General features: G+C 52.9%; 2 protein-coding genes across 6 annotated transcripts; both read left to right on the plus strand.

Moving 5' to 3' along the window:
- On the plus strand, positions 1-15,496 carry Hmgcl (3-hydroxy-3-methylglutaryl-CoA lyase). Its single transcript, XM_006980825.4, has 9 exons — positions 1-122; positions 3,848-3,931; positions 5,396-5,503; positions 6,320-6,415; positions 8,168-8,316; positions 11,050-11,113; positions 12,360-12,548; positions 13,581-13,706; positions 14,942-15,496. The coding sequence occupies exons 1-9, from the start codon at positions 63-65 to the stop codon at positions 15,041-15,043; spliced, it is 978 nt and encodes a 325-aa protein (XP_006980887.1). The 5' UTR covers positions 1-62; the 3' UTR covers positions 15,044-15,496.
- A 3,083-nt stretch (positions 15,497-18,579) lies between these two features.
- Positions 18,580-22,981, plus strand: Gale (UDP-galactose-4-epimerase). Of its 5 annotated transcripts, none has more exons than XM_015999247.3 (11): positions 18,580-18,677; positions 20,246-20,371; positions 20,472-20,587; positions 20,830-20,943; positions 21,199-21,375; positions 21,644-21,757; positions 21,834-21,900; positions 21,972-22,057; positions 22,156-22,233; positions 22,370-22,484; positions 22,577-22,981. In XM_015999247.3, the coding sequence occupies exons 2-11, from the start codon at positions 20,251-20,253 to the stop codon at positions 22,633-22,635; spliced, it is 1,047 nt and encodes a 348-aa protein (XP_015854733.2). In that variant the 5' UTR covers positions 18,580-18,677; positions 20,246-20,250; the 3' UTR covers positions 22,636-22,981. The 5 variants fall into 5 exon arrangements, with proteins under 5 accessions (XP_015854733.2, XP_076421519.1, XP_006980888.2 ...); XM_006980826.4 differs by lacking the exon at positions 18,580-18,677 and adding an exon at positions 18,705-19,003; XM_042272094.2 differs by lacking the exon at positions 18,580-18,677 and adding an exon at positions 19,777-19,882.
- The last annotated feature ends 45 nt before the right edge of the window (positions 22,982-23,026 follow it).

Below are 23,026 nucleotides of genomic sequence, written 5' to 3' on the forward strand. Positions count from 1 at the left end.
CCCACAGAGCGATCGGCGGTCACGTGGAGCCCGGCGGGTGTGGCCACGGAGACTGGGCTAAGATGGCTACAGTGAGGCAGGCTTTCCCGCGGAGGCTGCTGGGCTTGGCGTCCCTCCGGGCTGTAAGTGCCCCCGGCGGGTGACAGTCGGGGGCGGGTGGGCCTCGTCGGCTGCTGTGACGGACAAAGCGGGGCAGCTCCAGGGGCCGGAGCCGGGAGGGTTTGAGAGTTCGGGACCCAGTCCATCTGGCTCAGATCCCTTTGCAGGAAACGGGGAAACTGAGGCGGGGAGCGTGGGTGGGGGTGGGGGACGTGAAACAACCCACTGTCACCGTGGAGACCTGGGACATCATTCTGGGTGTCCTAACTCCCACACGGTGGCCCTGGCTCCTTTCCCTAATTGAGCTTCGGATCTCTCCAGCCCTTCGTTAGTGGAAAACACGTCCCACGTGAAAAAAGCCAAAACTCGCCGCCTTCCCCGGGTCTTGTTGCTTTTCTGGACGCCTGGCGAGAACGTGGATCGCGTGGGCCGGGCAGGGATTCCCTCGGAACTGTACTTTGGGCCTGTTCGATCCTGGTGTTTTGTCCTCTCCCACGCGTAGTGAGGGGAGGGAAGGGGCCAAAGAGCTGTGCTGGTTAAACCGCAGACTGGTGTCTGGATGAGCCTTGCCACGTTCAAGGCTGAGTGACAGAGATACTTACTCAGCTTGCTTGTACATAAAATCGCCTTGACTCGGGGTGATTTGGTGAGTGATTAGTCGTCGGTAGTGGTTTGGTGGAGTTGGACTTTGTGGGGATCAGCTCCCCGCTTCACTCTCTACCACGGAGCTACATCTCAGCTCAGTGATGGGGTTATTATGATTATGTGTTGGAGGTTTAGGCTTTATATCAGTACTTGGGAAAACCACGCTTTCTTTGCATCTCTTGGTCTCTCTCAGAAAACCACTTCTGTATCGTTAGTCTGCCCATCTCCACCGAGATTGCTCAGGGATTAAGTGAAAATACCAACTCCAACTCCAGAAGTTAAGAAAGTTAAATGAGATGGTGGATAATAGTGTTTTATTTATTTGAGATATAGTCTTTCTGTGTAACCCTGGCTGTGCTGGAACTCATTATTGTAGACCAGGCTGTTTGGAACTCACAGAGACCAGCCTGCCTCTGCCTGTAGGATTAGATAATAATCATTTTTAAGAACCTGGTGTGTGGTTGATATATTATGCACCCCAATAAACTTATCTGGGGGTCAGAGAACAGAACAGCCACTATATTAAACGTAGAGGTTAGGCAGTGGTAGCACACACCTTTAATTCTAGCATTCCAGGGGCAGAGATCTATCCATTTCTGTGAGTTCAAGGCCACACTGGAAACATACCTTTAATCCCAGCACTTGAGATCTCATGTCTTGCTTGGGAAAGACACACGACTTTAATCCCAGGAAGCGATGGCAGGAAGCAGAAAGGTATGTAAGGTGTGAGGACCAGGAACTAGAGGCTTTAGGCTTTTAAGCTTTGAGGCTTTTAGCAGCAGTTCAGCTGAGATCCATTCGGATAAGGACTCAGAGGCTTCCAGTTAGAGGAAACAGGATCGGCTGAGAAGTTGGTGAGGTGAGGTTAGCTGTGGCTTATTCTACTTCTCTGACCTTTCAGAATTCACCCCAATACCTGGCTTCCCGAGTTTTTTTTTTATTTAATAAGACCGTTTAGAGATGTGTTTTACACTGGTGTAATAAAATGATCCCTCATGTTAAGTTTATGGCTAATGTCCAAGCTGTGACTTTTTACTTTTTAATTTGGTTTTTAATTACATTTATTCATTTGTTTGTATATGAGTTCATGTGCATTGATGTTTTGTCGGTGTGAGGGTGTTGGATACCCTGGAACTGTAGTTACAGGCAGTTGTGAGCTGCCTTGTGGATGCTGGGAATGGAACCCAGGTCCTCTGGAAGAGCAGCCAATGCTCTTAACCGCTGCGCCATCTCTCCAGCCCCACTTATGTGTATTTGAGTTATATAAATGCATGGGTGCCTGCCTGTGTGAGTGCAGGTGCCCGTGGATGCCAGAAGAGAGCATCTGGTTCCTTGGAGCTAGCCTTACAGGCAGTTGTGGGCTCTCTGACATGTGTTTGGGGACCCAGCTCGGATCTTCTCTAAGAGCAGTATGCACTCTTAATGGCTGAGCCGTCTCTTCAGCCCCGGGGGATATTTTAAATATAAGGTCTTTTCTATCTCAGGCTTGCCTCAAATTTGCTCTGTAGCTGAAGATACCTTGAGCTTTTCTGATCCTCCCGCGTCCACCTCCCAAGGGGTGTGAGCCACCACACCTGGCCTGCGTTGTTATATGAAGGGCTGTTGTAGGGAAAGAAGTAGAACTAAGTTCAACTTGTTCAAGAAAAAAAAAAAAGTTGGAGGCAGGGTTTGCTTCAGCACGTACTTCCTGAGCCCGTTATGTCCCAGGGCCTTGGGAAGAGCCGTGAGTAGAACCAAGTTCCTGGCCCATGACTCTTCAGCTCCACTGGGGTCATTTTAGGGTAATGCACCAGCAGAGGCTCACAGTCTGTTGGAGGGAGACTCCAGGAGCAGGGACCTTCAATCAGCCCTCCGACTTCCTGTAATCCAGGGCCTTACCCCCTTGGTCCATCAGAAACCTTTGCTGGCTAAAACCAAAGCCACTTCAGGTGCGTTGACATGTTCCAGCTGATTGGTGGCCGGGGATATGTCCTTCCCTAAGGGTTTCATGAGTTTGGAGTCCTCGGGATATTGTGCAGTGTTTTTTTTGGGGTGGGGAAGGACAGGAGAGGTGTTTACTCAGCGACTGAGTGGTTGCTGCTCTTCTAGAGGACCGGGTCTTGATTTCTGGAACCCGCCCGGTGGCTCACCGCCATTTGTAACTCCAGTCTTAGGGGATCTGATGCCTTTTTCTGGCTTATGAGGGTACTGCACCCGTGTGGTGTACAGACAGAATACCCAAACACATAAAATAAACAAATAATCAACTAAACAATCTTCAGGTGGGTGGGGGAAGATTTGAGGCAGAGTTGATATACGGTAAACTTGAGGCTTTAAAATTTGGGGAAAAATATTTTCTTCAGCTGCTGAGGATAGCATCCCTTCAGACTCACCGCCCCTCATGTTACCCATCAGCCCAGAATTAGGCTTTAAACAAGCTTTATAACATAGCCAAGCCATTCTTCACATCCTCACCACTGTGGGATCGGAGACCAGCCTCTCCAGGTGCCGAGTGATTGCCCTCCCCCGACAGCTGACCCTTTGTGCGGTATTTGTTATTCCTGTAATGTTATTGAGTACCTTGGCAGGACAGTGCCAGTCAGGATGAGACAGGGGCGGAGAGAGGCCAGGTCTCCCAGCTTAGATGGAAGGGAGTCGTGGTAGTCTTGTGAAATACAGGGTGCCAAAGGTGATGGGATGGTAGCTCTTCAAAGGCTGCGCAAAGGAAGGCTTTCTGACTGACTGACTGATTGCTGGGTGTCAGAATAGTTGAGCGCTCCAGGCAGAGGGCAGCCCTGCTGGACTGCAGCATAGCAACTTGTTAGGCAGAGGGCAGGAGGGATGGAGCAGTAGGGGTGAGTAATGAGGTCGGCCAGCCAAACTCTGCAGAGCCTCTAAGGCAGCATGTCTAGAGGAAGGGGTGAGTCAGGTGCCAGCTGGGCAGCAGGCTGCATGCGATACCGTCTGCAGAAATAGACAGGGTGGGGTCCAGTGGGCATTTGTACAGTGTGGGGTTTGGGGTTCTGAATGAGAAGTATGCAGATGGGGCTCGAAGGCAGCGCCTGGTTTTCTGTGTGGTCCTCTGCTAAGTCCTGACACGTGTGTTTCCTCTTGTAAACCGAAGATTAGCACCTCATCCATGGGCGCTTTCCCGAAGCAGGTGAAGATCGTGGAAGTCGGTCCCCGAGATGGTCTGCAGAATGAAAAGGTAAAGATGGAGGCTGCCTCAGAAAAGATGATTCACACATGGGTTTTGAGCATTCCAGGGAGGTTGGGTCAGGTCCATTATGGACTTTTGATAAACTGGAATATTGGGCAGCTATTAATACAGGTATATTACGTGACTCCAGACTGCAAAACAGAATATATATTCAACTTGACTCTTATGCGGAAGAACTAGAAGAAGCCTAGGTATATGTGGAAGTACTTACTTAGAAAGGAACATAAACCTTCCTTTAAAGAGGAAGTGTTCTGCACCTGAGTATGCAGCCACACCTGTCCAGCCTGTGAGCACAGGACTCATGTGGCCAAGGGTAACTTTGAATGTGGCTCATTTACCATTCGTGGTAACAACATATGTGGCTTTTGAGCTCTTGAAATGTGACTTGTGAGTGGCTGGAGACGTGACTCAGTAGTTAAGAGTACTTCCTGCTCAGAGGACTAGAGTTCGGTTCCCAGTACGCACATGGTGGCTTGCAACCCAGGGAAGACAATGGATGGGCAGGCCTGGAATTAGGACTTGTAACATAATCCTACTGGCTGGCACCAAGGAACCGTGGAAGGCTTTTTTTTTTTTAATACTTGTTTGTTTGTGTTAGTTTTTTGAGACTCTGTTTCTCTGTGTAGCCCTGGCTGTCCTGAAACTTGCTCTGTAGACCAGGCTAGCCTCAAACTCAGAGATCCACCTGCCTCTGCCTCCTGAGTGCTGGGATTAAAGGCGTGCACTACCACCACCACCACCCAGTTTAAGGTTTATTTTTATTTTTGTGTATGTATACCTGCAACATGCATGCAGTGCCCACAGAGGCCTAAAGGGGGCATCAGATCCCCTGGAGTTGAACTTAATTGGCATTTGTGAGTATCTTAGCATGAATACTGGAAACTGAGCATGGGTCCTCTGGGTCCTTTACTGCTGAGCCATCTCTCCAGCCCCTTGTGGACAGCTTTTGGCAATAGAGACTGCAATTCAGGAAGTTTCCAGTAAAGGATGAGTTGACAGGGGAGACCAAGCGGTAATACACCTGGGATCTTGAGGGTAGACTAGAAAGGAATTCGTAGGCTCTGGTGAGGGACTCGATGTGGGGAAGGAAGAAAAAGAAGCTATGAGAGAGAAGAGGGGAGGGTATGATGTTTGGGGGTCACTCTGGCCAAGGCACATTGCTCTCGTTTATGATGGGGTCATAAACAAACACAATGAGTTAAGGAAGCGGACATTGGAGGAAAACGGTGTTTCTACGCACATATGAACACCTCAGGCAAGCAGCCATCTGTTGCCAGGGGACACAGTTGGTAGAACTTGAGACCACATGTGAGTCCCCGTGAGTGTCTGAGGTCACCCCAGTGAGGAGCTAGCACAGTGCAAGCTTAAGGCTGAGGTTCTGACCGCCAGCTAAGGCCCATTTCTGGTAGCAGCGTCGCTGACTTGCCCTTTCTGGGTTTCCGTCTGTTACAGAACATTGTACCGACCGCCGTGAAAATCAAGCTGGTAGACATGCTCTCCGAAGCAGGGCTCCCCGTTATCGAGGCCACCAGCTTTGTCTCTCCAAAGTGGGTTCCCCAGGTGAGCCCAGCCTCCAGGAGAAGCAGCCTGTCCTGAGGGGAGGGTGGGAAGCCCCTTTGTGCTCTTGGAGCCACTGTATGTCGGAAGCGTAAGTTTCCAGTCACTGGCTTTTTTTTTTTTTTTTTTTTTTTTTTTTGGTTTTTCGAGACAGGGTTTCTCTGTGTAGCTTTGCGCCTTTCCTGGAACTCACTTGGTAGCCCAGGCTGGCCTCGAACTCACAGAGATCCGCCTGGCTCTGCCTCCCGAGTGCTGGGATTAAAGGCGTGCGCCACCACCGCCCGGCTTCCAGTCACTGGCTTGAGGGCTTCTCAGGTGAGTCTCAGCACTGTGTAGCACAGGAAGGGCATGGCCTGGGAGCCAGGGCTCCGATTCAGTCTGGGCTGCACCCTAGTTTATTGGAGCCTTTGCTAAGTGAGGCCTTTGCCCTCTCGGGTTAGAGGCGGCCTCTGAGGTCTCTGCTAACTCTAGGAGTATAGGATCCCCATGCACATCTGCAGCAGCTGTGAGGGAAAAAAAGCAAGGACTGCTGCCTCTCAGGGGTGGGCAAACCATCCCATGACAGTGAGTGCCAGGCAATGCAGAGGGAGTGATGCCCAGGGCCCACCAGAGAAGGTCGTGGGAAGTGGTTGCTGCTGGTTGTGACTGTAGGTACCCAAGAGCTGGCAGTACTAGCCGTGGGAACTACCAAGGTCATACTGCCCAGGGTGTCCCCTGACCCCTCACTGGTCAGACAGATATGGAAGGTATTGGAGACAAAAGATGGAGTGGTGAGGTGGTTTTCTCTGCCACTGAGCTCTTGGCTTCTTTGACTCCCAGATGGCTGACCACTCTGAAGTCTTGAAGGGCATTCAGAAGTTTCCTGGCATCAACTATCCAGTCCTGACTCCAAATATGAAAGGCTTCGAGGAAGCGGTAAGAGGTGATTAACAGTATCGGTCCCTGCCTTGTCTAATGGTCCTGTCCTGGGATGTCCCTCTGAGCAGCATATCTCCAGTGACAATGAGCGGCATCAGACTGGGTACTGGGGGGAAATCGTCCAGCCCTGTCACTCACTGCTCTGTTGTCTTGACAGATTGCTCAACCTCTGAGCGTCAGTTCTGCCCGTGAACTAGGACTGATAGTGGTACTTTATAGCTAAGCTGATTTGGGAGGTAGAATGCACAGAGATGCTTCCTTCCATCAGTCAGAGCTTAGTAAGAGCCTGAGAGACACACACTTGCTAAAACCATTATGTCCTGAGATCATCCACTTTTTAAATTTTTTTTATTTTGTATGTTCTGGTGTTTTGCCTGAGTGTTTGTGCACCATGTGCATGCAGTACCTGCAGAGACCAGAAGAGTGCATAAGATGCTTTGGAACTGGAATTACAGACAGCTGTTAATGGTCCTGTGGATGCTGGGAATGAAACCTAGGTCCTATGCAAGAGCAAAGCGCTCTTAAGTGCTGCGCTATCTCTGCAGCGCTCATCACTCACTTCTTTAGGGAAAAGTAACAATGCCCTCTCTGCATGGATGCTTTTGCAGTGGTCGATAAACATCCGCCACTTGTAATTTCTGAAACAGTGTCTAGACATGCTGATTGTGTGATTGTCACGAACTTATTTCAAGAGTGACCCCCCAGATTGACAGTGGCAGTGTTGATTTCCTTGGAGGATGTCAGACTTGATGAGATTTTTTTTTGTTTTGGTTTTTGGTTTTTCAAGACAGGGTTTCTCTGTGTAGCCCTGGCTGTCCTAGAACTCACTCTGTAGCGGAGGCTGGCCTCGAACTCGCAGAGATCCGCCTGCCTCTGCCTCCCGAGTGCTGGGACTAAAGGCGTGCACCACCACCGCCCGGCCTTGATGAGTTTTTTGGGATCTCCAGGTGCTAGGGTTCAGATCAAAAGCCTCACACTTACTAGGAGAAAGTTCTAGCCCTAAACTACATCTCCAGCCTTGTTTTGTTTTTTTCTAATTGAAATGTAAGTTTCCTAGGGCTGCTGTGAGAAAATATTGCAGACTGTAACAGAAATCGCTTTACTGTCTCACATTCTGGAGGCCAGAGGTGTTGGCTACTCGTGGGGCCTCACGGGAGCCTGTCCCATGCATCGTCTAGTGACTGGGACGACCGGTTAGCCTTGGTATTGCTCGATTTGTACGTGCCTTGCTCCCGTGCCTGCCTCCACCCTCAGGTCACCTCCCACATGTCAGTGTCTCCACACAGCCGTCTTTTAAGGACACCAGTCATTCTGGACCGGGGGCCCAGCCTGCTCCATTGTGGCCTCATTTTATCCAATTACATTGCGATGACTCTATTTCCAAGTAAGGTGGTATTCCGGGGAAGTAGGGATTGGCATGTCCACATATTTGTTTATTGTTATTAAATTTGTTTATTTACTTTGTGTGTGCACATACACACACTTGTGCAGGGGCCAACTTGAGTGACTGGATTCTCTGCTTCTGCCAAGTGGGTCCTGGGGAATTGAACTCAGGTGGTCAGGATTGACAGCACATGCTTTTTGCCTACTGAGCCGTCTCGCCTGGCCCAGCGTATTTCCTAAAGGATATTTATATGACTGTTTAACCTGTAACAATTACGTGCCGTAAAACTTGCCCAAGAAAGATTTTACCACTGGACCAGTTCTTCCGGAGCAAAGTGCTAACCATGTTCACCTGGATATTGGCAGGTAGCTGCAGGTGCCAAGGAAGTCTGCATCTTTGGGGCGGCCTCTGAGCTCTTCACCCGGAAGAATGTGAACTGCTCCATAGACGAGAGTTTCCAGCGATTTGATGGAGTCATGCAGGCCGCACAGGCCGCCAGCATCCCTGTGAGAGGGTGAGTCAGGCCTTGAGGGGCTCTTTCCTCAATGTCCTCGTGGAATGGAGTCAGAATCTCCCACCAGCCAGTCTCTCCACCTCAGGCTCCTGCTGGGTAGGAACAACCCAAGCTCCATACCTGAGCCTCTCTGAGTGACTGGAGTCAGAAGATTAGCTGGGGTTTCTCTCAGACCTAAATATGGTGACTAACCAAGTGTCAGCCTGGAACTCACAGACATCCCCCTGTCTCTGCCTCAAGTGCTGAGATGGCACATGCCACCATGGCCAGCCCCAGGATTTGATTCTTACAGTGCTGGGAAGCCAGGCCTGGTGGCTTGGGACCTGGTAGTGTATCCTTTTAAATGTCTCAGAAATCAAAAAACAAACAGCAAGAACAAAATCCACTGCTGGGGACGGGCAGAGGTGGCGCACGCCTTTAATCCCAGCACTCAGGAGGCAGAGGCAGGCGGATCTCTGTGAGTTCGAGGCCAGCCTGGGCTACAGATCAAGTTCTATGATAGCCAGGGCTACACAGAGAAACCCTGTCTCAAAAATAAAATAAAATAAAATAAAATAAAAAATACAGTGTTGGGGATGAAACCCAGCACGGATGAAGCCGTATAGCTTGCTAGGAAGGTGCTCTCCCACTAGCTGTGGGCACATGGAGTGGAGGCCTTTACTGTGGCTCTCGGGCTGTGTGCATCCTGCCACTCTGCAGTGTGCGCAGCAGTTCCTGGCTCTCTCCTGGCCTGAGGTTCTGCACACTCTTCCAGCCCTGTGGAGCTTCCAACCATTCCCACATGCCCTCTGCCTCCTGCCTCGAGGCCTGCGCCCTCACCCTCCGTGGGAGGAAGGCTGCCTCCTCCTCCACTCTGCTTCTCGGCTCCTGCAGGGTCCTCTGTGGATGTCGGCTCCTCTTGGTTTTCTTTGCCCCTCAGCAGGAGACAGCGCCCTTCCTTTGGGGTTCCAAAGTCTTCAGAGATCCCAAAAGATGGCACTTAGCTGTCTAGCTCCTCAGCTGCCCTCACCACACGGGCTGTGCTCTCTCTCGGGGCAGGCCACTTCCCACAGTCCCAGGGTGCGCTGCTTTCCCATCAGGGCCCTACACACAGAAAGAAGGGGCTTTAGACCCGATAAGCAGGTGGGAGGCAGGGAAGCTGAGTCTCCAGTCATAAGCCCTCCTGTGCTCTGTCCTGGTAAATCGTTTAACTTTTCTTTCCCTGTTTTTGGTTTTGGTTTTGTTTGTTTGTTTGAGGCATAATCTTACTATGTAGCCCTGGCTGTCCTGGAACTCACTCTGTAGACCAGGCTGGCCTCAAACTCCCAGAGTTCTGCCTGCCTCTGCCTCCCGAGTGCCGAGGCCAGCTGCCTGTGCCACCACACCGCTTTTTTTTGTTTAGCAGTGTTTGGAGAGTAAATGAGAAATTAGGATGGAAAGCTCAGCTCACCAATATTTTTGGAACGCTGGTCCAGCAAACATTACTCCATCTCTTTTTATTTTGATTCATATATTTTATTTATTTACTTAATTATTTATTGAGACAGGGTCTTTTTATGTAACCCTGGCTGGCCTTGAACTCACAGAGATCCGCCTACCTCTGCCTCCTGAGTGCTGGGATTAAAGGTGTGCGCCACCACTCCTGGCTCTGTCTCTTAATATAGAGAATATTTTCTTGAGCATGAGGGGTTTGGGTTTTTTGGTTTGCTTTTTTTCTGACAACATCTCACTCTTTAGTTGATATTGGCCTAGAACTCATTATGTCACCAAAGCTGGCAATCCTACTGCCTCAGCCTTCCCGGTGCTAGGATTATAGGCTTGAACCACCCCCCTCAGCCCAGCTCTCTAAAGATGCCCCAATGCCAGCAGGGTGGTGAGAGCAGACTCTGCTTCTAACACCCCGAGTCCTCAGCACAGCCCACAAGACTGTCACGGGCCAGGCCTGGGCTCCCCTCCTGTCTCGCGTCATCGTTCTTGGCCCCTGACACCCCCGTGGGTTAGGTGCTCTGTCCTGGGCATGCTCCCTGAAGACCCTCCCGTCTCTAACTCCGGCGCCATGGCCTCAGGGAGGTCTGCCTAGGCAGCCCTTACTACACTGACTGCCCATGCCTCTTCATGTTGCCGCTTCCTTCACGGCTTATCTCCTTCTGGAGTTATCTCCCTCTCGCAATGTGACTATGGTTTTATTTGCCATCTCCCTGACTTGAACAAGCTCCTGGAGGCTAGGGCTCATCCGTGGATCCTCTCACTGCTCTGCCCAGTGCCTGGCACGTGATCTTCATCTCAGTAAACCTCAGCTGAATAAATAAGTAGATGAGCCATCAGGCCCTCGAGCCTTGGCGCTGACTCACGTCCATTCCTGCCATCCTTAACTAACCTGTATGTTCATCCTGGCATTGGTGACCTGAACAAACGCTGGCCCATCTTCCCCAGCACACGGGGTTGCCCCTCCAGACGGCTCAGGAGCACTCTATTTCCTTGTACCTATTGTGACTTCTCGGACACCTGCAACCCTGCTTCTGGAAGGGTGGCCTCTTAGCCCCGCCTTCTGCAGGGTTTTCTGGTGCTCCCGCCCAGGAACTAGGCCCAAGAGCCTTTCTCCCACTCCGAGTTAACCTTTCACCCAGTCCTGGGCCTCCTGCCCAGTCCCTGTTTACCGTGGGCTCACCAGGGATGTGTGTCAGATGGTCACCAGTCACTCTTGCTGGCCAGCAAGCTGGGGCACTGACGCCGTTCCTCTCGGTTCTTCCACAGGTATGTCTCGTGTGCCCTCGGATGCCCCTATGAGGGGAAGATCTCCCCGGCTAAAGTAGCTGAGGTGTGTGCAGTGGGCAAGGTCTTGTGAGGGTCGGCTGCCTTGCCAGCCTGCGTGCACAGGTGCCCTCACCTCCCTTCCCCGCCCTCACACACTCATACTGAGCACAGTCCACACCTGCCCCTCAGGCCACCGCCTTGCCAGGTCTCTACCCCTCCCGAAAGCCCTGCGTTCAGCTTCCCATCTCATCAACTGAGGCATGATCGCCAGTGTGGCATCCCCAAGAGTCCCCAGATTCCTTGTAGTAGGTGAGAGACCACACACATCCTCTTGACTAGTAACCAGGGCTACACAGAGGAGGACCCAGCATAGGATCGGGGTGTGAGTCACCCAGGAACTTCAGGCTTTTCATCCAGAAATCCTCACTGCCGATTTGATGCTGTTCTCCCGTGAACAGGTGAGGGAGCAAGTCATCTGCCACGTAGGGTGCAGATGGCAGAGGGGTCTCTCCCATTGTGCTGTCCTCCCCAGTACCTTGTGGCTTTGTTAGAGAAATGGCCCCAAGGCTGCTGTGGACGCAGTGACTGCTGTTCCCTGGTCTGTGCACCCCACCCCTGATGTCACCTGCCCTCACTGTACCCTATCACCATGTCCCAGAAGCAGAAACTGAAGCTCAGAGAAGTTACACCCCCAAAGCAGGTACACACCCCCAGAGTGGGGACTCGAACTCAGCATCACATGACCCCCAGAGACCTGCCACTACTGTCACCTGATAGGCACATAGACAGGGGTGGAGGGTCAGATGTCACTGTGTCGTTTATCAGGACGATCTTCACATCTGTGTCCTGCCACAGCTTCACTCTGCTCAGAGGCAGGCGTGGGCAGCCTCCCTCAGGGGCGGCTTTGGCTGCTGATGCTTCACAGTGACTCCCCAGCTGCAAATGAGCTGCTGGAAAGTGCCGGAGTTCCCTGTGGCTCCTTCAAGTACACAGCTAGTGTCTTAGACCCACAGTCCACACTCCCTACTGCCAAAGGAAGAAGGGCTTCTCCCGACCCCAGTCAGCACAGTGGAGGAAGAGGGAGTCACGGGCTGTGGCTGCTGCTGCTGAGGCAGCGGCTGCCCCCGTTCTGGTCTCAGTCTACCCTGGGTGATGCCCATCACCTCCATTGGAGCTGTCAGGCTCTAGGACCCAATAGGAACACAGCACCTCAGGGAGGGGGACCTGCCTGGGCAGAGTCCCTGCTTCTGAGCCCCAGTGTCACATGCTGGTGCCTCGGGGGTCCTCTACGTATCTGTTCGCTTTTCCAGGTTGCCAAGAAGTTGTACTCGATGGGCTGCTATGAGATCTCCCTTGGGGACACCATTGGTGTAGGCACCCCGGGACTCATGAAGGACATGCTGACGGCCGTCATGCGTGAGGTGCCTGTGGCCGCGCTGGCTGTCCACTGCCATGATACCTATGGTCAAGCCCTGGCCAACACCCTGGTAGCCCTGCAGGTAAATGAAAGCCTTGTGCCCATTCTCCAAGAGGGCATGGGGCGGGGCAGCCCAGTTTCATTTATTAATTTATTATTTATTAATTATATTTATTAATAAAAGTATTGAGGTGTCAGGTGGTGGTGGTGGTGGTGGTGCACGCCTTTAATCCTAGCACTTGGGAGGCAGAGGCAGGCAGATCTCTGTAAGTTCGAGGCCAGCCTGGGCTACAGAGTGAGTTCCAGGACAGCCAGGGCTATATTAAAAAAAAAAAAAAGGTCTTGACAAAAGTACTGAAGCAAATGTGTACGAGGCCAGAGATGGTGACCCATAGGTAAGGGATGGCTTCCCACAGAAGGTGACTGAATCCTGAGGGACAAGAGAGGATGCTGTGCAGAGGCCTGGGGGGCTGCTGGCCATGTTGAGGGAACCGGAGAAGGCTTTGGCGGCAGCAGTGTGACCAAGAGAGCAAGCAGGTGGAACCTGGGCAATGGCGCCCTCTGGTGTTGGCTTCCATGCTGGCATCAGGGCCGTAGCTGGTGTTACCCTGAAGACCTGACTGGATGGGCGTGGACCTGTGGGGGTCAGAGCTGGTTCTTTCCTTCTGCCAGAGGATCAAATTCAGGCTGTCAGATTTGCTGGCAAGCACCTTTACCCTCTGAGCTGTGTCACCGGCCCATTGTAAATCCCTTTGGGACCCTCCAAGCTCCCATTTCTCTGGCTCTATTCAAAACAAAACACCTCCAAAGAACTGAGTCTACCATCTCTGCCATTCTCACTGGACCGAGGTGCCCAGAGGGGCCTCTGTAAGGAGAGCCCCAAAGGGGGAAATGGAGCCGGGAGCCAACCGTGAAGTGCTGGGGAAGGTCCTCCAGCAGAGGAGACTCGCTGAGCCGGGGAGGGAAGCTCTGTCTCTTAATGGATTCCCTGACAAGATCCCAGGCAGGAGAATGGCTCTGGCAGAATTCCTAATGCCAGGGCAGGTTTGTGAGGGGCGGCTCCATGGCCTCCAGGCTCGGCAGCAACCACATTTCTCCATCCTTATGTTTCCAGATGGGAGTGAGCGTTGTGGACTCCTCTGTGGCGGGCCTTGGAGGCTGTCCCTATGCACAAGGTGCCTCAGGGAACCTGGCTACCGAGGACCTGGTCTACATGCTGACTGGCTTAGGGATTCACACGGTAAGCCCGCCTACCCCCTGGCCGTGACTTCCCTGAACTAGGTGTGATGGGCATGCTTAGCGTTGGTGGCATTTAGGAGAAGGGGGGCAAGGATTGTGGGAGCTTTCTATTTCTGAGAGCAGAGGTGAGAGTGAACAATCATCTGGGAGAGTGGAGAGTGGCTGATATGGGGAACGAGTCCTTGTGGGGTTTGAGGCCCCGGCAGAGCAGCCTGGAGTGTGTGTATATGAATAACCAGTAGACGAGTGTCTCAGCAGTCGGAGAGGCTTGGTTGGTCATCTAGAAAGAGTAGACGAAGACTCCAAGGATGAGAAGGAGCCAGCCGAACGGGGTGAGGAGAGAGGCAGAGGTGGCACCCAGCATTGGCAGAAGGGACTTTGGTCTGGTTCACCATGAGTACAGGAGACCAAGATCTCAGAGTGATGTCCACAGTTAGTTCTAGGAGGCCCTCCAGAAAGCGGATGTGGAAGGAGCCTTCAGAGGGGCCAGCTCTGTGGCCTGCAGTGAGAACTTACCCTGAGCCTGTTTTCTCTGGGAAATGAGGACAGTGAAATTAGCTGCACGGGGCTCCACCAGACTCTGTAGGGACCTCAGTGGTGGCATAGAAGTCACCCAGTCTCTGCTTTGAGATCTGATGGTTTAAAACCCAGATCTGTCCTCACAGGCCATGCAACCTCAAATTATTTCATTTCTCTAAACTTGAGTAATAGCGGTAAAAGTAGTACTCATTGGTTGTTACAGGATACAGTAAATGTATGGCCAAAAGTATAGGTCAGTGGTGAGGCCCTGGGTTCAGTCTCCAGCACCAGAAGAAACCGTGTAGAGTACTTAGCACTCAGTACTCAGCAGCAGATAGAGTTCTCTCACAGACACTTGCGTAGGGGTAAAGAAGCGGTTCGGGAGTAGAACCCTTGACTAGCATGAGCAATGGGGTGGGTGCCATTCCTGGCACAGAAACAAAAGACAAAGACAAATAAATGAACATTACATTTCTCATGGGCCAGGCTCTGTGCTAGACCCTGAACATGGAGATGGGACAAAACTAATAAAGTGGTGATCACACAAGCCACTCTCAGAATGAACCCTGGCGCCAGCTGGACATGACCTCCACAGTGGTTGAGAGGGGTCTGTGGGCTGCCACTTTCCCTTTTTCCACGCCACAGCTGTCTAGTCTCTTTCCCTAGGTGTTGAGGGCATGCCCTGATTTTCTTCATCCTCTAACTTATTTCTTCAAGGGCGTGGAACTCCAGAAGCTCCTCGAAGCTGGAGACTTCATCTGTCAAGCCCTGAACAGAAAAACCAGCTCCAAAGTGGCACAGGCCACCTGCAGACTCTGAGCTCTTGTTCACCCGAGACCTGGGACTGTGGGGGGTGGGCACGCACAAATGATTCCTTGATGGGGGAAATGGATGAGAACAAATGAGCAGGTATAACCAAGGTCCTTCTAGACAGAAAGGGCGGGGAGCTGCCAGGCCTAGGGGTGACTGAGTGGCCTTGGGGTCCGGAAGTCTCCCTTCACTGTGGACCAGCGCCCCAGAGCTGAGTACCTGAGCATTTGCTTGGGATGGCCCTGGGTCTCCTGGGCGGATCTGCTGGCTAACTGCCGTGACTGTGGGTCCTGTGCTCTCCTACAGAGAACAGAGAGCAGTTTCCCCCCAAGCCAGCCTTGCATTTGGTGGGGATTGATCTGTGGTGGCCATCTGCCAACCCCAGCATCTCTGGGAAATCACTCTGTACATGATTTTTGAAAACAGCTTATGTAATTAAAGATTTAATTTTCTAATAGCCAATCACGCAAATGTGTGTTTATAAGTAGGGGAATAAAATCATTCTGAGGGAAGACTTTGACTAGTTCATCTCTGGATTTCTTCCATCTCCACACTGAAGGGAGATCCTAATTAGTCTTAATAAATAAAAACCTGGAGTCAGATATCGAGGGTGGAAGCTGAAAGATCAGAGAAGCAGAGCAGCAGCCGCCAGAAACTTCTTACGTCTACGAAATCTCTGAAATCCTCAGACTGAATGGACTCTCCTGTCTCTACCTGCCTTATATTCCTGTCTCAACATCCCGATGCTGAGATTAAAGGTGTGAGCCAATCTCATGTAGCCCAGGGTGGCCTTGAACTCCTGAACTTCCTGCTTCCTCCAAGTGCTGGGATTAAAGGTATGGGCCACTATTGCCTGGGCACTATGGTTAACTAGTGGCTAGCTCTGTCCTCTGATCCCCAGGCAAGCTTTGTCAGAACACACAATATCATACAATACCACACTGAGCCCCGAGACCAGTGATTGGAAATCATGGCTGTGAGTTAATTCCTGAGACCAGCATGGTGGCTGGCCAGGACACCCAAGGAGTTGCTTCTGAGGCTGTGTTCCCAGAGCAGTGAGACAGGTCTCTTATTGGCCTGGTATTAGCCAGGTAGGCTGGCTAACTGGCCAGTGAGCCCCTAGGAATCCACCTGTCCCTGCTTCCCTAGAATGACAATGTCCAGCTTGACTTTTTATTATTTATTTTTTAAAGATTTAATAATTTGGGCAGAGCCAGGCGGATCTCTGTGAGTTCGAGACCAGCCTGGTCTAAAGAGCAAGATCCAGGACAGGCACCAAAACTACACAGAGAAACCCTGTCTCAAAACAAAAAACAACAACAAAAAAAGATTTAATAATTTGTATAGTGTTCTGCCTGCATGCCAGAAGAGGACACCAGATCCCATTGTAGATGGTTGTGAACCATCATGTGGTTGCTAGGAATTGAACTCAGGACCTCTGGAAGAGCAGCCAATGCTTTTAACCTCTGAGCCATCTCTCCAGCCCCAGCTTGACTTAAAAAACAAAAACAAGCTGTGGGGGGAGGGACGACACATGCCTTTGATCCCAGCACTTGGTAGGCAGAGCCAGTCAGATCTCTCTGAGTTCGAGGCCATCCTGGTCTACAGAGCGAGATCCTGGACAGGCACCAAAACTGACAAGAGAAACCCTATCTTGAACATCCCACCCACCCACCAAAAAACCACTTTTTTCATATGAGTTCTGGGTACTCAACTCAAATCCTCATAGACTTGCAGACTTCATAAGCCCAAATTGATTTTGATAAGTAGTCTAAGCTGCCCTTGAACTCAGCAATTCTGCCTCTGCCTCCAAAGTTCTGGGATTGCAATAGGAGCCAACATGCCTGGCTTCTTGCCTCTTACTTTTTAAAAATTATTTTTAGGGTTTTGTTATTGTTGTTGTTACTTGAGACAGGGTCTCTCTATGTACTGGCTGTCCTAGAACTCACTCTGTAGACCAGGCTGACCTTGAGCTCCCAGAGATCCATCTACCCCTGCCTCTTGAATGCTGGGATTAAAGGTAAGTACTGACACCACCACCAGGCTTTTTTTTTTTTTAATAAATTTTATTTATTTTTAATTTTATATGCATTGTATGCATTGTTATGTTGCTTGCATGTATGTCTGTGTGTTGGCTGCCCTGGAACTGGAGTTACAGTTGTGAACTGCCATGTAGCTGCTGGAAATTGAAATATGGTTCTCTGGAAGAGCAGCCAGAGCTTTTAACCACTGAGTCATCTCTCCAGCCCCTAGGATTTATTTTTATGTATACACACACACACACACACACACACACACACACACACACGCATGCAAATATACACACATGTGTGTATGGGTATGTGCATGTGAAAGTACAAGGGCTGAAGAGTCCCGAAGATGTTGGGGATCACCTGGAGCTGTGTACAGACATTGTGAGCCATGCAGGCTAAGAACAGAACTTCTGTCCTCAGCAAAAGTAGCACCCGCACCAGCTCCTAACTGCCGAACATTCTTGAAACTTTTCCTCCCCACTTTAAAAAAAATTGTGTCTGGGGCTGGAGAGGTGGCTCAGAGGTTAAGAGCGCTGGCTGCTCTTCCAGAGGTCATGAGTTCAATTCCCAGCAACCACATGGTGGCTTCCAACCATCTATAATGAGATCTGGTGCCCTCTTCTGACCTGCAGGCATAACATTGTATACATAATAAATAAATAATCTTTTTTAAAAAAATTGTGTCTGTGTGGGTGAATGGGTGACTCAGGAGCCCCAAGACAGAGTGGCTGTAGATTCCCAGGAGCTGCACTTTTTGCAGATGATTGTGAAGAGTAACAAGTAACTTTTTTTTTTTTTTCAAAGTTTTTGGGTTCTTTTGAGACAGGTTCTCACTCTTCATCCATGGCTGGCCTGGAAACCACTAGGTAGATCACGCTGCCCTCAAACTCACAGAAATCCGCCTGTCTCTGCCTCCTAAGTGCTGGGATTGAAGGCCTGTGCCGCCAGGAAAGATTTTTTTTTTATTTATGTTTATGTAAGAGAATGTCAGGTACGTGCAGGAAGCCATGGCGGCCAGAAGCGGACATGGGATCCCTTGGAATGATAGGGAGTATGTGGGTGCTGGGAAAAGGACTCAGATCCTCTGCAGGAGCAACAAGTGCTCTGAGCCATCTTCCAGAGGCAAAACTGAGTCTTGAATTGCTGTAGGGTGGGCAGGTGCAGACACACTTTCAGGGGAGGGAGGGAGGGAGGCAGTGGCTCAGTGATGGGCATAGCAATTGCTACTAAGAATTTAAAGGTTCCTTCTCGCTCCAGGGTTTTTTCCCCAAGTGGACTTGGATCCAGCTCGCAGCTGGACATATGCGGGGAAACTCGGAAGCCAGCGGCCACCGTCCTGCCACTGTTTCTCCCGGACAGCCCGCGACTCACCGGATGGCGTCCGCGCCGCGCCCCTCATTTCCGCCCTCGATGGAAACGCACTGCGCAGTCGCCTAAAGCCTGAGCAGGCCATTTGTCCTTCCAGAGCCGCCGTAGAGCAGGTAACCCGGTAGACACGTTTCCTGGAGGGCGTGAAGGGGGTGTGGCCAGGCTGGGCTGTCAGCTCTTAAAGGGGCCGCCGCGCTGGTCGCGGGAGGCGGCACCTGGAGCCAGCGCGGGATCCTCAGCAGGTTTGGGTAGCGGAATGAAGGGCTCCGTGGGCTCGGAGGGGCCTGTGGTTGGCGGGGAGCGAGGGAGTTCCAAGAGGGTCTGTCCGTGCTCGAGGCAGGGCCGGGTCCTCCCCCACTCTGCTCGCGTTTCCCGCGGCGGGGGCGGGGGCCACCCGAGCCCATTCATTCCAGGCCTGGCTCCCCGCTCGCGCTGCCAGCCCAGGACCAAAGTCCAGCGCTAAGCTGGGCCGCGCCTGGGCTCTTGGTGCCCAGCGCCCGTCCTCGCCCCTCCATTGTACAGCCTGGGAAAACTGAGGAGGGGACAACTGACAAGGTCACCCGCCCAGGTCTGGAGCAGAGCGGCCTCAGGGCAGCCTTTCTGCCTCCAGGGCCCCGCGGTGACCGCTTCACTGCATCTGCACGCAGTGCGGGAGCAGCGGGGAGTAGCGGGGAGCAGGCTAGGGGATCCCACCCAGCTCAGTTCTCGGTGCTGTGTGACCTCAGGCAGACTGACTCTGGGCTGACCCCAGCATCAAGGGCTGGTGGAAACAACCTGCCTCCTCCAGATGTGGGGAAAACTCGCGGGGAGGGGACGCACAAGTGCGGACGGAGTAGAGTCCGGTGTGCAGTGGGTGCCCGGTCCTGTGAGTTGCAGCAGAGTAACCCCAGCCGCGGCTTGAGGCAGCCCGGAGAAAGACGGCAACAGGCCAGATCTAGAGAATGAAAGGCCTCACTGTGTGGATTTCCTTCCTGGCCGCCCAGTAGTTTGCTCAGGGCGGGGATGCACACCTGGCACTGGAGTGCGAGCCAAATCCACGTCGACACCGGCCCACTCCCTGCTGCCCGAAGTTGGGCGGGATCTGTTGCCTCAAGCCAGGAGTGACCCAGCTGTGCCAAAACTGAGCTATTGGCTGCCCCAGGGTGGAGAAGCCCTATCCACTCCTGGGCAGCTGGTGCTGCAGCCTTGGAGCCAGGCTCAGCCTCCCTGGCTCAGGACCCCACCCTTGAAGTCATTTACTGTCTTTTCTGCTTCCTCCCAATTGACCTTCCAGGGGGAGGGTTGTTAGAGAACTAGACATTAGTCACCAAACCCAGGAACCTTTCGCTCCTGGGAGAAGGCCTGAGTTTGTAGAGACAAACCCCCTTTTCTAATTCTAGCATCCCAATCTTGAAGTGGTGTTCTCTTCTGCCAGGACTGCCTATTCTCCAGACAAGGAGGCAGGAAGGTTGGGTTCTCAAAAATCCCATCTTCCCACCTCTATATCAGTAGAAAATATGGTGTGCCTGACTCTTCCATATACAGGCGGCAGGCCTTTAAATCGCCTCATTGGGCCCTCCTAATACATGTATGTGTACAGTAATTAGTCATGGAGATGGACGCTATGGCCTACAGAGGGTAGGGACGCTTCCGCCCCTATAGCCAGAAAGTGCTAGGTATCCAGTCAGACCCAGGGCTGACCCTGGATCCCCTCCTTAAACTAGGGCCCACAACTGCAGCCTCCGAGATGAGGTTAAGGGACCAGCATCCCTGAGGGAGGCCCCGAGCAGACACCTTCAGCCACCTCTGAAACCCTGTGTCCTCTAACCAGGCACCATGGCAGAGAAGGTGCTGGTCACAGGCGGGGCTGGCTACATCGGCAGCCACACGGTACTGGAGCTGCTGGAGGCTGGCTACTGCCCCGTGGTCATCGACAACTTCCATAATGCCATTCGTGGTGAGCGAGCTGGATGGGAAGCAGTGAGTGGTTTCTGGAGGGGTTTTATTTACGACTCCATCTTCTAATGCTGATAGTCTGCCCCTACATTCCCCACCAGGAGGGGACTCCATGCCCGAGAGCCTGCGGCGGGTCCAGGAACTGACTGGCCGCTCTGTGGAGTTTGAGGAGATGGACATCTTGGACCAGGCAGCCCTGCAGCAACTCTTTAAGAAGGTGGGTGCCAGCTGGATGTGGTGGCACACGCCTTTAAACCCAGTACTTGGGAGGCAAAGGCAGGCGGATCATTTGTGAGTTTTGGGCCAGTGTGGTCTACATCACAAGTTCCGGGGTAGCCAGGGCTACATAGAGGGACCCTGTCTCAAAACAAACAAAGAAGGTGGGTGCTGCTTGGCAGGTAGGAGGAGCCAAGTTCTGAGGCCGCAGAGCCTCCTCTGACCTGTGCTTTGCCCATGTAGCACAGCTTTAAGGCTGTCATCCACTTTGCTGGGCTGAAGGCTGTGGGCGAGTCAGTGCAGAAGCCTCTGGATTATTACAGAGTTAACCTAACAGGGACCATCCAGCTCTTGGAGGTAAGAGGAACAGGACACAGACCCCAGCTGGGCCCCAGGCGCTCTGGCAGGCCAGCCACAGTATGGGCCCGTGTGGGAGAACCAGACACGGCCCAAGCTGTATTATCTCGGACACATGCCTCTCTTTACCTCCCAGCCTGTTTCCCTCTCTGTAACTGATCCTGCCCATCGCCTCAGGCCCGCCCTCCTAGGGTGGAGTAACAAGTGGGACTAATTCGTGAGGTACGGGGCACTGACCCTCCCCTCCACGGCCAGATCATGAGGGCCCACGGGGTGAAGAATCTGGTATTCAGCAGCTCGGCCACCGTGTACGGGAACCCCCAGTACCTGCCTCTGGACGAGGCCCACCCCACTGGGGGCTGTACCAACCCCTATGGAAAGTCCAAGTTCTTCATCGAGGAGATGATCCGGGACCTGTGCCGGGCGGACACGGTGAGGACCTCTTGCCCCAGCTTTCACCCCATCCACTTTGAGCCCAGGATTGGGACCCTGGGCACTCTTAGCACAAGGAGACAGAGGCTGCTCACAAGTGGCAATATCCTGCTTAAGGGCACAGCAAACGGCACGCAAGGGCCATCCCTCGCTCATTCATAGAGGACTCAGAGCGGACATGGGCGAGGTAGACGGCTGTGGGCTGAGTTGGGACTCCCGGCGGCGGCGGCCTGCGCCCCGGGCCCATTGTCTGACCCGCACCACACAGGCCTGGAATGCAGTGCTGCTTCGGTACTTCAACCCCACGGGCGCCCATGCCTCCGGCCGCATTGGCGAGGATCCCCAGGGCATCCCCAACAACCTCATGCCCTATGTCTCCCAGGTAGGGGGTAATCCTGGGTGCCTGGAGTGCCACTGGTACCGGGCTCTTGAGGAAGCTGACCTGACCTCTGCCCTAGGTGGCAATTGGACGACGAGAGGCCCTGAATGTCTTCGGTGATGACTATGCTACGGAGGACGGGACAGGTGAGCCTAAGATCAGAGGAAGGAGGGGGTCTGAGGGGGACCAGCTGCCCATCTAACCACTTCCTCCACAGGGGTAAGGGACTACATTCACGTGGTGGATCTGGCCAAGGGCCACATAGCAGCCTTGAAGAAGCTGAAGGAGCAGTGTGGTTGCCGGGTAGGAAGCCAGGGAGGGAAAGGGTTGGAATCTGGGGCAAATGTGTCATGGGGGGTGGATAAGCCATCCCTTTCAACATCCCCTGTTCTCCCGGGCAGACCTACAACCTGGGCACAGGGACAGGCTACTCCGTCCTGCAGATGGTCCAAGCCATGGAGAAGGCTTCAGGGAAGAAGGTAGGCCCGCCATGCAGTAGGCAGCCCAGGGTTCCCTTCTCCAGCCACCTGGAACTTCAGTGCCTGGGACACGGCCCTTGCTTGCGGTTCCTAAGGCCCGGGCCTGTTCAGCCGGTACCCACTGTCTCCCTTACAGATCCCCTACAAGGTGGTGGCGCGGCGGGAAGGGGACGTGGCGGCCTGTTACGCCAACCCCAGCCTGGCCCATGAGGAGCTGGGCTGGACAGCAGCCTTGGGGCTGGACAGGATGTGTGAGTGTCTGGAGGAGTGAGGAGCTGGCCATAAGGGGGAACTCCCCTGTGGGCTGTCCTCGGGCAAGCTCTGACCGCCCATGTCTGCACAGGTGAAGATCTATGGCGCTGGCAGAAGCAGAACCCTTCAGGCTTTGGGGCACAGGCCTGAGGACCTCCTTACCATGGACCAGGAAAGGAAGAGGAACAGCTGCCTGCTTTCCAGCCTCCACGGGACCCTGTACCCTCATGCTCTGGGGCCAAGCTGGGGCCACCCTACCTCAAATGCCAGCTGCCTGTTCAGCCCTCCAGGCGGGAGACCTCTGTCTGGCTCCACTAACCAGGAAGAAGCCGGGGTCTTCCCAGCCTATCTCCCCCAGGGTCCAGGAGCTCATGGGACCCCTAGAGCCTGTGAGGGCCATGGGGTCTGGGACCATAGCCTCCCCCAGGCACTAACTTACACTGCTGTGATTGAGCTTTCCAAAGTATTTAAAATAAAAACGTTTTCTTATCCTGGGGCAATCTCACAGATGGCCACTCGGCACTACATCAGGCAGGCCTGA

This window comes from Peromyscus maniculatus, chromosome 2 (assembly GCF_049852395.1).
Source record: "Peromyscus maniculatus bairdii isolate BWxNUB_F1_BW_parent chromosome 2, HU_Pman_BW_mat_3.1, whole genome shotgun sequence".
NCBI lineage: Eukaryota > Metazoa > Chordata > Mammalia > Rodentia > Cricetidae > Peromyscus > Peromyscus maniculatus.

Bases quoted from the DNA above. Each gene is read 5' to 3' on its own strand.
- Hmgcl (XM_006980825.4), top strand. From the start codon at position 63: ATGGCTACAGTGAGGCAGGCTTTCCCGCGGAGGCTGCTGGGCTTGGCG. The intron at 3,932-5,395 runs GTAAAGATGGAG...CGTCTGTTACAG, and splicing joins ATGGTCTGCAGAATGAAAAG to AACATTGTACCGACCGCCGT. The intron at 5,504-6,319 runs GTGAGCCCAGCC...TTTGACTCCCAG, and splicing joins CTCCAAAGTGGGTTCCCCAG to ATGGCTGACCACTCTGAAGT.
- Gale (XM_015999247.3), top strand. From the start codon at position 20,251: ATGGCAGAGAAGGTGCTGGTCACAGGCGGGGCTGGCTACATCGGCAGC. The intron at 21,376-21,643 runs GTGAGGACCTCT...CGCACCACACAG, and splicing joins ACCTGTGCCGGGCGGACACG to GCCTGGAATGCAGTGCTGCT. The intron at 22,234-22,369 runs GTAGGCCCGCCA...TCTCCCTTACAG, and splicing joins AGAAGGCTTCAGGGAAGAAG to ATCCCCTACAAGGTGGTGGC.